Source organism: Lagopus muta, chromosome 4, assembly GCF_023343835.1.
Source record: "Lagopus muta isolate bLagMut1 chromosome 4, bLagMut1 primary, whole genome shotgun sequence".
NCBI classification, from domain to species: Eukaryota; Metazoa; Chordata; class Aves; order Galliformes; family Phasianidae; genus Lagopus; species Lagopus muta.
In genome coordinates, this window is record NC_064436.1 from 10143196 (window position 1) to 10157687 (window position 14492).

General features: G+C 43.4%; 1 protein-coding gene across 1 annotated transcript in view; it reads right to left on the bottom strand.

Moving 5' to 3' along the window:
- The window catches only part of MAML3 (mastermind like transcriptional coactivator 3), a 221964-nt gene that overhangs the window by 88264 nt on the left and 119208 nt on the right, over positions 1-14492 (bottom strand). The window contains exon 2 of the mRNA XM_048943286.1: positions 9341-10828. Within this exon, the coding sequence (XP_048799243.1) occupies positions 9341-10828 (1488 nt within the window). The remainder of the gene's footprint in view (positions 1-9340; positions 10829-14492) is intronic.

Consider the following 14492-nt stretch of genomic DNA (forward strand, 5'->3'; position numbering starts at 1 on the left):
TCTGTATTTCAAACATATTGCCTTTCCCTCACTTTCTCCACACAGCAGAAGGAAACAGAAGGCAGCTTACAGATACACCTGCATTATTTAAAAGCTTCAGCTTGCAGCAAGGAACTGGGCAGAAAAGATTTTATGGAAGGATGCTAGCACAAGCAGGCAAGGACTAGGCTTGCAGAGGGAGGAATATTTCACACTGTCTACATGAGAAGCAGAAGTGAAAAAGAGACAGCTAAAACATAAAAGCATGACTTTGTAATAGAGCTGATGGACTTGGCCTTGCTCTCTTCACAGATACTTGGCCTTGCCTAGACAGCTCCCTTTGACGGTGGAGCAAGAGCTGCTAACAAGCCCCTGCTGGGTGCAAACAAGCAAGCCACCTTCTTGAGAGATGTGTTGACACAGAGTTTGTGGTTTCTTCACAATATGTAAGACATTCTTGCAAGCTAATACACACAAAATGCTTCCCACACGCAGGAAAAGAGGCTAAATAAGGACACAAGCACTCAGTACATGTATACCAGTACCACATGAGAACCAACAACTGAGGAACCAACAGATTGGTTTCTCTCCTCAGTGACAAAGGTGGCTGTCTCAGATTTAATGCTAAGCTGCTGAACAGTGGCACAGAAAGGGCAGGTTTCCCACTGCTCATGAGGAATGAAATCTTTGCTGAGAGCGCAGAAGCCACATTCTTTAGCAAATTAGATGCATCAGCTAGGATTTGGCAGAACCTCCTGAATGCACTCTTAACCACTTACTGGGGCTGACTTTCAAGAGGTATTACACAATTGCAGACCACTAAAAGGCTAAAAGCCACGAACTGTAGAAAACAAGGATAAGTGACAAGGAGCCACCAACAACCGGACAATTACTTTTCTTCTGAAAAGTATTATTTGGACTAAAGCGGGAACATTAATTGGTGTTCACCAATTTTCTCCTCAAGCAAAAGAGTTGGCCTGTATTCCTGCATGATACAGCAGAGAATTTGCTCTTTCCGGCAGTGCCAAGCCTCCCTTAAGATATCTGTATGTTTTAACTCCTCTTCCTGCATCCTTTTTCCTCTTCTGCCACGGCTGGCAGCTTCCAGAGCAGCACAGATAGCTGTGGACAACTTCAACTGCAGCATTTCTAGGTTTCTGAAATGAAGATGTCAGTGCATGTAAGCTTGAATTAGCTGCAAGATCTCTGAGATGGGCACCATCACTTCTGACACACAACTTCCACACCCACACAAGGACCCAGGTGGAGCACTGCCATGGCAGAAACCTTCAGATTTTCTTCCCTTGCAGCACTCGGTGTTATCAGCTCACCCGAAGTACAGCGAGTGCCATTAGTAGCAGTGGGATTCCCCTCCCTTTCCACAGCAACTTGTTATCCTGCTGCACTCTTGGCTCCCAGGATGGGCTCAGTAGGAGGGAAGGCAGCAGTTTGCCCCGCTCTGCTCCCTGCTCCCAGCCTGGCCTCAGCCTTGGGAAGGCAGTACGCTGCTCCCAGCCAGCCTGTAAACAAGACAGGAGCTGGTGCAGGAGATAAAGGAGGATTCACACAGCACCGGGTGCTGCAAATACTTCTTCCCTCTCCAGCAAAACAGCCTCTGGGGGAATGCACACCCCGTGGTTATTTTCTCTGATTTCTCACCCAGTCAGCGTTCCTTTTTTTGTTTACTTGAAAGCAGAGGGAAGGAGCCACCTACAAGGCAGAAAAATGGAAAAAAAAAAGAACAAGATGCAACTTGTTTTTAAGGTAAGCAAAACCTGTTAATAGTTTGAAACAGATTTTTTTAATTACAGGATACCCTGGAACCTCTGAATACTGAATCCTTCAAAACGGTTTCGCTTGCTCTAAGTTCCTTAACAGGCAGAAAGATGTGTGGTGGGGGGCAACATGCACATGGGAGGACAGCACAGCCATCCCCGGCCCTCTCACAGCAAAGGGAGCACAGGAGAGGTACTGCTTAGAAAGGAGGTAATTCTGGCCCAAAGAATCTCTATCTGCAAAGCGAATCTTCCCTTCAAATACCAATAAAATAATTACAACTTTGCTTGGAATACAAGCTCAGTTCATATAGATCCCTACTGTGAGAAGGAAAAAGATGTATATAAATAGAGAGCCGGAGTTAATTTTAAATCCAGTTCCCAGTTTTCTTCACAAAGGTTGGGAAAGACAAAAAGAGTATATGTGTACCTACAACGGAGAACAAGTTCCAGACTACCAGGGAACAGGCTTTCCTAGCAACGGAGTTTACTAACAGCTTGTTTCTCACCTGTCATCGCCAAAAGGCAGTTTCAAATGTTTGATAGACAAGAAAGTTCCCCTCTAGTCAGGGAGGAGCTGTGGCCTGAAGGCAGCCTGGGCAATTCCTTACAGCCAGTGCTGCAAGCCATCAGTTATCTAAAGCACACAGCAATATGCCTAATGACGACTAATTGCTCCTTCATTTATAAATAGATCATTAAAAACAATTGGGGAAAAAAAAAAAGACACTTTCAGTGATTCTTCTGTGGGGAAAATGGTAGGACTGAGTACATTCTGGGCCAAAACACAACAGTAAAGGCAAGCAGAAGGCCACGGTGAAAGAGCCCCCTTACTCAAGGAGCATTCTGCACAACACAGCGTGGGTTTGCTGCTGCTCATGGTTGACTTGCCTGAAAGGTATTGCCCTTCAGAGCTGCCCATTGCAGTGGAAATGGGTGGACAGCTGTAAAGCATCTCCTGTCTTCCAGCAAAGTGTCTGCTGTTACAAATTTAGTGACGTGGCTTGTGCGACTGCCATTAGCAAAGAGGGAAAGCCAACCACCAACTTCTGCACAGGTATCTTCCTCGTGCTTCTGAGGAGATGAACTGAAGACATCTCTAGACCTGGATCTGTACTGTTAAATCTGGCCAGGGCCTGGTGATGAGTTCATTACTAGTGTTAACTGCAGTGTCTAATAAGTCCCCTGCACACAGAAATGGGTGCACAGCTACGTGCTGGTGGCAGGCGAAGCAATATATAAACATCTCTTTGTGCTGAGCAATTACCTCACCCATGTCCTCACCACAGACAGCAGCTTGAAACCAATGTGATTAGTTTCTGCGAGGGGTCTTTCCTAAGAGATCTATGTGATGTGTTAGAAATACAAACATGACTACGGAGACTCTTCCAAGTAAGAGGTTTAGGCTTGCATGGAGAAGAACGAGAAGGAGTAGACAAGAGTAGACAGCATAGCCTTAGTCGTCCACTTGGGTGGCATGAGAACAGATGACACTGAAGTAAGAGTAAGGAAAACCACAAGCCTCATGTCATCTTGCCGTGTTACTGCAATATTTGTAATTTGAAAAGTCTTCCATTAAGTTTCATTTTTTAGAGTCAAGAGTGGATGGGAGAATCAAAACTTTACTTTAAAAAGCATTCTTCGGTCCCATACAGGTAAAGAAGAGCTGGAAAACAAGAATCGTTAACGGAGGAGGGCTTCTGATTTTCCAGGGGACATCAAAATACTGCGTCCCTGTCAGTGTTCAGTATTGAAAGCATCTGCCATTTCATGCTAATTAGGTATGCCCATGCTTAGAGGATGGCAGACCGGCCCACGGAAGAGCGTGGTACGAATACCTCAGGATGTTCAGTGGTGCTGTGTTGTCAGCTCATGACAGATCTAGCCGTAAAAGCGTGTGGAAAGAACACGTTGTTACATCACTGTGTATTGACAGTAAGAGTATACATAATGAAGAAGAAGAGTGAGAGGTCCGTGAACAATAAGAAATGGATCATGGCTAGTATTGCTGAAAGCAGGTGGAATGGGTTACAAGGCTGGAAAATGAAAAGTGATGATGACAACCTGCCTAGTAAGGGAAAAATGGGGAAAAAAAGCAGGAAGGTGTAGCTCTGTATGTAAAAATAATGGTGCTACTGGCTATAGATATTTCCAAATCACCATGTTTTGATATTACTGCTGTAACTAATAAAACTTGCAAAGTATTGGTTGACGTACGTTGTATCATCAGACTAACGGGTGAATGTAAATAACAGAGCAAATTGCTCTATGCCACAATGTAGACCGTGCAGAAAAACGTAGTATGGCTATTGTGAATACTTCAAAATAGAGGACACTAACCACACTCCTCGTGCAATCAGTAATGCACGTTTTCAGCTTCTAAAGGTAACGTAAGACAATTTCTTTAAGGACAAGAATGACTCTGAGTCTCTGAATCTTACAGAAACTAGACCAGAACCAAATCACACAATGTATTTTAACAAGTCTTGAAAAAGTGGTGAAATTTCCAAGAATTGAAGGCTTGCCATTACAACTGTGATATTTCAGACAAGGAAAAGACAAGTTATTGTGACATGTCCGCAGCAAAAGGATGTTTTTCAGTTCTCTGTCAGTGATGACTCAGGATAAAACCCATCAGTGGCTTCAGGAAAGTAGGTTTCACCGAAGACAGATATGGTTTTCTCATTGGTAGAATTATTGGTTCAGTTGGGACAAGATAACAGTGCTTTTATCCTTTGATTTTGCAAGGCTTAGACTAGAGAAGAACATTAGGAATAAGGAATGAAGAAAGCATGTGTTAGGTTAGAAAGCACACATACATACAGATCACAAGAGATAGCTAATGAGGAAATATCAGCTAGCCAGAGTTCTTTTTAGCTCTGTGTTGTGGAGATCGATCTTAGCCAAGTGCTGTTAACATCTGGTTCCAGTGACTGATGTTATTCTGACCGCTTCCCTAGAAAATGGGCAGATGATACTAGAAAGGTAAGCACTGGAAGGCCCCGCTGGTATCTAGACATCATCTAGTGAGATTCCATCCAAGCTAATTTCCATTACCCTTCTGTCCTTAAAAGTCTATGGGAGATTGGCTTCTGGGGAACAAATTTTTGCATCAAAGGCAGTCAGTGCAATTGAACTCCAGTGCAAACCTTTCACGAAAAACAATGGTTACAAGTCAAACGCAGCACAGACAGGCATTCACTGTGTCTCTATAGAAAGTTCACCAAGCAATCCTCGAAGTGTCAGTCATTATTTCCACTCTATCCTATTTCCCCTAAAATCTAGTAAGACAGTTGTGTTTCTGCTACACTTTCATGTTGTGAATACAGATCTTTAGACTTTCTTCTTTACTTTTAGCTTACCCTGAAAGTAAAGAACCTCAGCAGTCTCTTTTTCTCACTCTCCCAAAGATAACCTTCAAAAGTTCAAAACCCTGCACTACTCCAGGGCAGAAAGGACAAAGACAATTACATGTCAGAAATGTTCTCTGGACACACATCTCCCTTTCTCCTTTGCATACAAAAACAGACTGAGCAGATGATGCATCTTCAATTTGCGACTAAAACAAAAGACAGAAAAGAGAACTTGAAGGTAGTTCTTCCACTGTGGTGTCAATTCTCCTCTTCATTCACACCCCTCTAATTTCAAACAATGTAACCAGTGGTTTCAATAGGAACTATAATTGCAGCATCCTCACAGCCTCATGCAGGCAAAGAGCGGCAGTCTAGTTTTATTTTTCTTACACCCACAGAGAATTCTGTTTTGTTTCGACCTCTCATTACTTTCCCTCCCTCACTTGGCTCCGAACATCAAATTCTCTCTCAGCCATTCAACGTCTATTCCATTTGGCTGCTTTTTTCTTACCATTATGCACACATATTGAACAGCTGGAACCAAGAACAGGCACAATTAATGATTCTGAAATTTTCCAAAGAAAATGTCTTTGCTTTTCCCCCATTTGAAATTATTTTTGGTTTAAAAATAAAGGGGAGGAAAAAAAAAAAAAAAAGAAGAAGAAGGAAAAAATGCCTCCCATTAAACCTTACACACATCTTCAAAAACTAAATGGAACATTTTGGGTTAAAACTCTACTTTTTTAGAGAAGAAGTTGTTTCATGGTTGCTTTTATTCCTTAAATCACATAAGAACTCCTAAAGGGCCCCTGTTGCATCTCAGTGCCAAACCAATTTCTTTTATTACTGCACAGGAACCAGAAGAGCAGAAGACCTCTAGCCCTCAAATACCTTACAAGTTACCAGCCTTAGGGAAAAACTGTGTTTGATGCTTTAGCCTACAGCCACAGCAAAGGGAGAGCAACAGCAGTATCCATGAGCAGGATGAGGCTAAGAGGCATTAAATGCCACATCCTCACACACTAATAAACGCTCTTAGGGCAGATCAGGGTATCTGGAGCAAGGCTAAGAGCAAGGATTTCCAAGTCAAAACCTGACCAAGTGGAGAAAAATCAGGCATGAGCGCATGCTGGTAGCAGGATAGAGTCCTCCTGAATGTAGATCTGCTCATGGATTTTATGCTCAGTCCTGCAGGAGTGGCCTGTGCTACCTTCTGCCTCATGCTGGAAAAAATCTCCTACTTTAAAACCCAAAGCAGGGTCTGTTCTGTGGAAAAACAGAAAAACGCCTCACCCAAGTGCTTCCTTGAAGAGAACAAGCTGTGGGACAGAATGAAGGCTATCACGTTGCAGGGTGTGTGCTTCTTTCCCATCAGCAGAGGGGCTTACAGGCACAGCACCAGTCCTGGTCTGCGCAGTGAAGCAACAGACCTCTGTGTCTGACAGGAACAGCTTCAACGCTGATGCTGCAGAAAGCCTTTTGCTAGACACTGGTTTTGCTGCTGTCACCGACGTTGACACGTTGCTCTCCTCTCTTCACAAGAGCATTTGACCTAGCAAGCCCAAGACACCAGCCCTGAGCACCAGCCACTCAGCAACACGTCTGTTGGTGAGGCTCCACACAGTGTCCAGAAGGCCTCAACAGACCAAATGGTGTCTTCTCTAAAGTACGCTAAGTGACTGAAGTCATGAGTGCATTCTGCTCATTAACAACACGGCGGCTGAAGTGGACACAGGTTAAATTAATGTATGTGGTGCACACACACACACACAGCGAGCTACACTTGGATAACACAGCAGTACACACAAAATTAGGACCAGGTGTGGTCTTTTGTACGTGCCTGATTCTCCCTAAGTCACATTCTGGGTCTTGATCATTCCCCCGACAGCAGTCACCTGACAGAAACATACGGTCACTGCCAGCCACGTCATACAACAGCTAGAACTCTCTTTTCCTTCAAATAGCATTTGTTAAATCCTCATGATTATTTACAACAAACGCACACACTTTTACAATTCTGTGTCAAAGACCAAAACTGCCGTGAAGGTAGAAACTACCAGCTCACTGAAAGGTACATTGCCCTCGCACTCAGAAATGTTGCAAAGTGAAGAGTGCAATCTCCTTATTTTCCGCAGATGATCTGGCAGCTCTGACTGTCTGCATCCTGCAGTAAGTATTAGAATCAGATCATCTGCATCAGCCTGCGTTCAACTCAACAATATCAACAGATCATTTTACCATCTTTGCAAAAACAATCCATTTCTACCAAGCACATTTCACAGTAATAAAGCTTTCCAGTCTTCCACAGAAAAATGCTTTTTAGGGAAGCAGGAAGAGAAGGAATGAAAAAATACATTACATATAGAAATCTATTCTTCCAGCCGTCCTCACGAAACAAAATCCCTTCTGGGTAGGCAAGTGAGTTTTATATAATAAAATACAGATTTGCCTTAGATTTTTTCTTTGTAAGATACAGAAGTGACTTAATATCTGGTCTTGGTTTTGGAAGAATGTCTAGGTTTAAACAAATATCTCGTTTTTCTTATATTATAAAAGGAACTGAGTGAGATTAGATATATGAAATCTTGACTTCCTGCTCATACAGGACAACTGCAGAGAGATAATAACATGAACTTCTCAACTTAGGAAATGCAGGAGATGACATTAACTCTTTCACATAGGCAGTTTTTCCTCTCAGTTTTTTGGTCGGTGTTTGACGTCAACAGATGAAAACAAAACTTTAAACGTTTGACAGCCTGACCAAACATTACACGCCTCTCAATTACAACCTGACAAACCTGTATCTCTGACTGCAGTCTGAGTTTTGGGTCATTGTCACAGCACTGCTCTAGATAAAGTCTTCATGAAAGGAAGCAGCTTTAGACTGGTGCTTGCTAATGCAGTAGGCAAGCAGAACTAAACACAAATACAAACCTTTGAGCTGTCACCATACAAGCTGAATCATAAACAGGAGGCAGACGAACATTTCTTTTTGTTTTGCAATTCACTTTAAATAGTATGTAATGCACTCTGACCTGGCAAACCTCCTGCTCCTCCTATTGGTAGATCTCCAAACACCACAGGCTGCAGAAATGACAATTTTGGGGGGATTTCTACATGCATTACAGCATCACAGTTATCCATGCTCAGAAGGAAGCGCTCCTTGCAGGTGACATGGAAACAGCTCATGTGGTAAAACACTGTTACACAAAACTATCAACCAACAACTCTATCCGTGTACTATTATATCACAAATCTTGACGTGTTTTGGTGGCACAGCTTCCATGAAAGCATCACCTACTTTGTAAACTCAGTGTTATCTTTAATTATTTTTAAATCCCTTATAACAGCATTCAGAAGATTTATTCTCAAGCCTCTCCATTACGCCACTGTGCAGACATTTACAGAGCCTACTCAAGTAAGAACACTCAGCTGAGCTAGGTGGTGACAGGGCTGTTTGTCATTACTACAGCCAATACTCAGTTATTAATTAATTCCAAAGCATTCCCCAAGCCTGGCATCTGCCACACCGGCGGTTAGCGTGGAATACAAGTAAGACTGATGCCAAGTCACTCAAGCCAACACAGCTTTAGCCTCTTGCTGAAAGTGAGTCAGAAGACTCTACAGATTCCCAACATTATAATGTTTAAGACTGCTGAAGACTTCTTGAAAGTCCTGGTGTAAACCATCTCATCAGGCATGGTTCAAGCACCGCTAAAACCATTCAGTTATGTTTACTTTTTCCAATGGAAATCAAAGATATTCAGCACTCAAAATGTCTTCACTCCCTGAGCCAAAATGTCAGATGTGTTCAGCCCAAGAGCACGAGCCAATCGCTCCATCTTTCTGTTATAGTGCTAATTACACTGTGGAAATTAAGCCATACAGAGGTTTGGGATCTAAAAGCATCAAGTTTTATATTACGAGAAAATGAAACAAACTCTCCAAGGAGCAATAACTTCAGAACCAAAGCTTTACAGAGCGGCCCTATGCACTCATCAGCAGAACAGGGAAGATGCTGGTTCAGAAAAACAGTCATTTAACAACATATCTTAAACATAACGCAACCTAATTTCAGTTATTTCATAAAACGATCAAGCTCCAATGTCACACGAAAAACCCAAAAAGCATCTGCAATGACATTCCAGAAAAAAAAAAATAAATAGGAGGAGACCATACAAAGAGTTGTTAAATTTCTTTCTGGTTGCCTGCATATTGCATCATTGCACTTACCTGACCAAGGGAAGGAAGTGTTGCATATGCCATGGGCTGGTTCATCATTCCTTTCTGCTTCATGATGAGCATGCGTTTCTGTTCCTCACTCAGGTGTCCCATCTGAGCTTGCATCTGTGGCTGCTGGGACTGCTGCTGCTGTATGTATGGCATCATGGGGTTTTTGCTGGGATTTGCCATTGGTGGGGTCATCCTCTGGCTCAGCTCAGCACTGAAGTGGGTCAGAGGTTTGGTGTTGCCATAAGAAAGCATATTAGGCTGTTTGCTTAAAGAGTTTGTGCCCAGGTTATTTGGCTGCTGATTGATCATATTCATGTGATTCTGAGGGAGGTAGTTATTCATCGTGGTCTTCTGTGGATTGTTTGCCATAGGAGGCACTATTGGGTTTTGGTTGTTAAAGGCTTGGGGATACATCATTGGACTATTTGGTTTCTCTGCACTGAAAGGCCCTCCGTACGGACTAGATGGAGGGCCCACAGGTGACCAGCTTGAGGCTTGATTTGGATGCTGCTGCTGCTTCTGCTGCATGAGCTTAGCTCTTTGCTGCTGCTGTGCGGCCATTTGCTTGAGCTGTTCAGCTGGAGACAAGTCAGCACTCGGTAGATTCACCGGTCCAGGCCCTGATCCCGCCACTGCTGCTGCTGCTGGGTTCATAAGATACCCGTTTCCAGATCGTGTCTGAGTTTGGCCTGGAGTATGGGCCTGGTTGGGAGTCTGAGGCGACTGAACAACACAGTTTGCTGGTGAGCCTGCAGGGATTGGAGCTGGTGGAGCACTGGATACAGAAGTCACGCTAGAGGCTGTGGAAACATTTGAGAATGGAGGACCAGAGGAAGACGGCCTCACCTGGGGAGATCCTAATGGAACATGAGCAAATGGGGAATGAGATGGATCGCTTTTGACGCTTGCACTCTCTTGAGTCTCTGCGGCAGGCCTCGTAAGGTCTGGCTCTTTCTTCTCTTCGAAGTCTTCATTGAACAAATCTTGTATGTCATCTTCCGGAACGGTGTTTGCTAGTTCATCTATTAGCTCCTGCCACTCTTGATCGTTCAGATTGATGTCTGAGAAGAGTTTGTTCTGATTTGAAAGGGATGTCTCCGAAGTGTCTATGCAGGTAGGATCGTCCAAAGGCTCTTGCTTTAGTTCCTTGTTCTGCAGGACATTAAAACCATCGTCTAACTCACTGCACCCATTAACAGGGAGCTTTATCTCTGAAAGCCCACCATTTTTACCCAAGTCCTCTAGCCCACTGCCATGAGTTCCACTGTTCTGCAGGGGCAAGGATGCTTTCATGTCAAGCTGGTGAAGAGGAGAAACGGCAGGCAAAGGCAAGTTATTGGGCAAGCTGTTGATCGCCTCGATGCCTGGTACATCTTTCCGTATCCGCTTGCTGGTTGGAGAAAAGCTGCCATCGCAAACTCCATTCTGCTGCTCTCCATTCAGAGGTGATCGTGCGCCTTCCAACTTCCTTTTGACAGTCTCTTGAAGCTTAAGGGAAAACAAGAGAAAAAAAAACAACATTGACCAGTTGCAGAGACAAAGTGCTGATGAGCCTTGTGACAGACACTTGTTACCAAGCTGACCAGTGACCATAGGTTTTAAAAAACGATTAGGAAGCTTCCTTGATTTCATTCCTATGCCTTGATCAGTAGGTTTAAAGACGTCTAAAAATAGGTCTAAGATTGTCTAAAACAAACAAGCCAACTCTTCAAAACAGCAACTGCAAAAACCAAAACACCCACTGCCCTGAATAGGAGAGCATAGGTCCACAGGTCCAGAAACAGCTCTGTAAAACTTGCCTGAACTCCCCAGACTACCTGAATTTTACAGAACAGACTGAATATTCCAACTCGTTGGTGCCTAACGCAGCGATGAAACTTGTTTTCACAAAATACTAAGCAGCATCTTCTGATAGTTTGACTCCTTTAAGGAGCCTCCTGTTCCATTTTCAAAAACTGAATCACTAAAATATACTATTTATTCTGAAAAACATTTTTTTTTTAAAGTTTCTCCAAGTTTTTGAAAAAAAATATCTGCAATGCAACTGATTGACTATTTGTATTGAAATGTGCTGTTCACACACACACAAAATCTGAAAATATTAATTAACGTAGTTTAATTTGAATAGCACTCTGTTCTTTGGCTGTGAAATGTATTAAGAATCAGTTTTAAATGAGGAAAAAAAAATAACCACTCCAAAAAATAGCACGTATTTTGCACAATGCTAACCCAATCATATCACACACACACAAAGAAAGAAAAGGAAATACTGTATGTGGTAGGGGGTAACATAAAAGACAAATAACTAACAGAAATGATAACAGGAAAAGTCCAGGAAAGCAACCAAAATAGCTATGAGAATATTATAAATAATAACTTAGTCATATAAGTTTTATTTTACATTAAAAAAAGAAGAGTAAAGCAGTGTTACGGAGTACAATCCCCTCCTACCACAATCAAACATCAAGTTCTCTGCTCTGTGTACCAGGCTAAAAAAAGCAGCCTTCTTTAACTCCTGCAAAAACAATAGTGGGGAGGGGAGGAAGCAAAGAGATCACAGCTCTAGAGAACTCCTTCAGGACACACTTACGTCCTTGATACTAGAACAATAGAAGATCACAAAAAAAGGAAGATTTTATCATATTTTTAAAGTACTTTTAGTGGTATGAAAATCTCAGCCGCTCAGCTGCCATCCCTGCCCTAAACATGAGGTCCTGAACCTTGTTTCTTCCCACACGGCAGACCCCACTTAGCTCTGGGAGGCAGGCTCCCCTTTCATCACGAGTGCCACAAGTGCAAAGCAAAACAGGCAAGCAAACTCATCTCTCATCCCCACTCAGAGGGAGCAGCTTGGAGAGAGCAGCCTTTCTCCCAGCCCTTTGCAGGCCTTTGGGAGCACAGCACAGGGCACAGCTGTACACGACAGGGACGCTATGTGGCTCTCCACCCATTGCCTCCCTGCCCTAAAATCCTGCATTAAGCTGAACATCACTGCATTTATCTGGTGTCACTATGGCTAGAGTCTTCCAGCAAGCCTGTTTTCCCTTTGCTCTAAGACCATGTTAGCAAAATACTGAGTTGCAGTAAGAATGGCCGCTGGCATGCTTCTAGTGATGAAGAGAAGGCCATGTAAGAAAGACAGACCTTAATTTGTCTTCATACCAAGTCAGAGAGTAGTACGAGCGGTCATCGTCTGAGAAATAAAACAAAGCTGATTCCATACGTTTCACAGCACTTTGCGGGCATCCCTTATGGAACAGGGGGTCGGAGCGAAAACATTTCACATTTTACATCTTTTAGTAATTTATCCTGAATCCATCACCTTATTTGTACATGAATGTTTACCAAGAGAATCACAACTATCCACAGGCAAATAACCAACCCTAAAAATACCAGCTCCTAAAGATGTAGTCATGCTGAAAAACTTGGATGTCCCCCTGTACAAATATACAAGGACTTCAGTGAAAGTAAAGCAGGGCCAGTATATAAATATCAATATCTTTGTTTATTATGTATTACAACAAAAAGCAGATTTAAGATGGAAACTATTTTCCATCAAATATCAGCTGTACAAAGATCTTGCCTTGCTGCAAACAAAAAAAACCCCAAACACCCCAAAGCCTATTCTAAGTCTCTAGCTCCAAATTATTCTCCCTCAGACATTTTTGGGTGTGGGGGACTAAGAGTCAATAGAACAGTCTATTCTCTATACTTTGTTCGTTTGCTCACTGAACAACTGTAGGTGGAAAGAAACATAACACAAATGTTTATTGGAAAGGAACCTGCTGCATACCAACTTCATGGGTGGCAAAGCATCTTACTCCAGTATTTGGGAGGGCACCGGGGCTGCAAAAACAGATGCATCTTTTTTAGATACGACACATAAATATCCTTAATTTATTTCAGTGCGAGTAGTTGTTCTCACATCCTGATCTAATTCTCAATCACCGTGTAAACTAGTGGATAGCTTGAGTGTTGTGCACTGACCACGGACAGGCCAGCAGCTTACTGCATTAGGATTGCACAGTGACTTGGAGTAGAACTCCAGCACCTCACCTTCTCTCCATAAAAACAAAGCCTGAAGTCAAATATTCTCCTGCAAAGTGCCTTCCACTTCCTTCTAAGAAGTAGTGCCTAGCTTGTGCATGTGATTTACAGCGTGCTTCATGAAGACATTAGCCTCAGAGTAGAGATTTATATCTTCGAGCAGAAAACTCTTGATGCATAAAATAAAACAAAAATAAAATCCTTGCCAGGTTCATAGGCTTTTACCTTTATTTACGCAAAATATTTGGCCGATGGAATTGCATTTCAAAGCAGAAAGCAGGGTGAAGCAGGACTTGCTGTTATTTACATGCCTTTGGAGAAACTCTTGTCGCGGAGCAGGAAAAGGTCAAACTTCAGTGGGCTGACTTCTTAAGGACTCAAGTGGGGGGCAGAGGAGGACAGGAGCTGCGCACACCAACACACAGCCGCACGAGGACCTGGCCCAGCTGAACTCAACTGCCCTGAAACCTTCAGCAGGGCTGCTCGGACGTGCCACAGCACACCCGGCACATAAACAACACAGCACCGAGGCTGTCGGCAGGGCTTTCATCTGCCGGGAGAAGCTGCTTCGCTTCATCCCACCAGCAGCAATTCATTTTTCAAAAGAAATTAGACCAAGGTGCTGTTGTTATAGCAACAGTCAGAGCCACTTACCCAGCCCCATCCCCCCTGCTTATGCTGACTTCAGCGGGCAGCTATTTCAATTATGTATGGGGAGTGACCAGGACGGCGGCTGCTTAGTTCTTTTATTGCTCTTTCAAAAATTTAAAAGAAAAAGAAAAAGGCACAGACTAAATCCTCTTCCTGCCTGTGGAAGCGGAGCACCTCTCACAGTGCCTAACGCAGCTCTGCTTGCAGCTGATGGCCAGATGACACGACAGCCTGCAGGCACAGGGGCTCACAGCCTGCAGACACGCTGCAGCAAGTTCACTCCCCAGCTTTTTTGCACTGTGCCCAAATGCTCGGCACGTGTCACAGCGGTTGTGTCAAGTGGCTCTGCTCAACATGACTGGACCCCACAGATCACCTAAGCCAAGGTGCAACAAGCATAACAACCTCATCTGAGCTTGACAGGGAATAATTACTATCACCACCAATTCAGCTC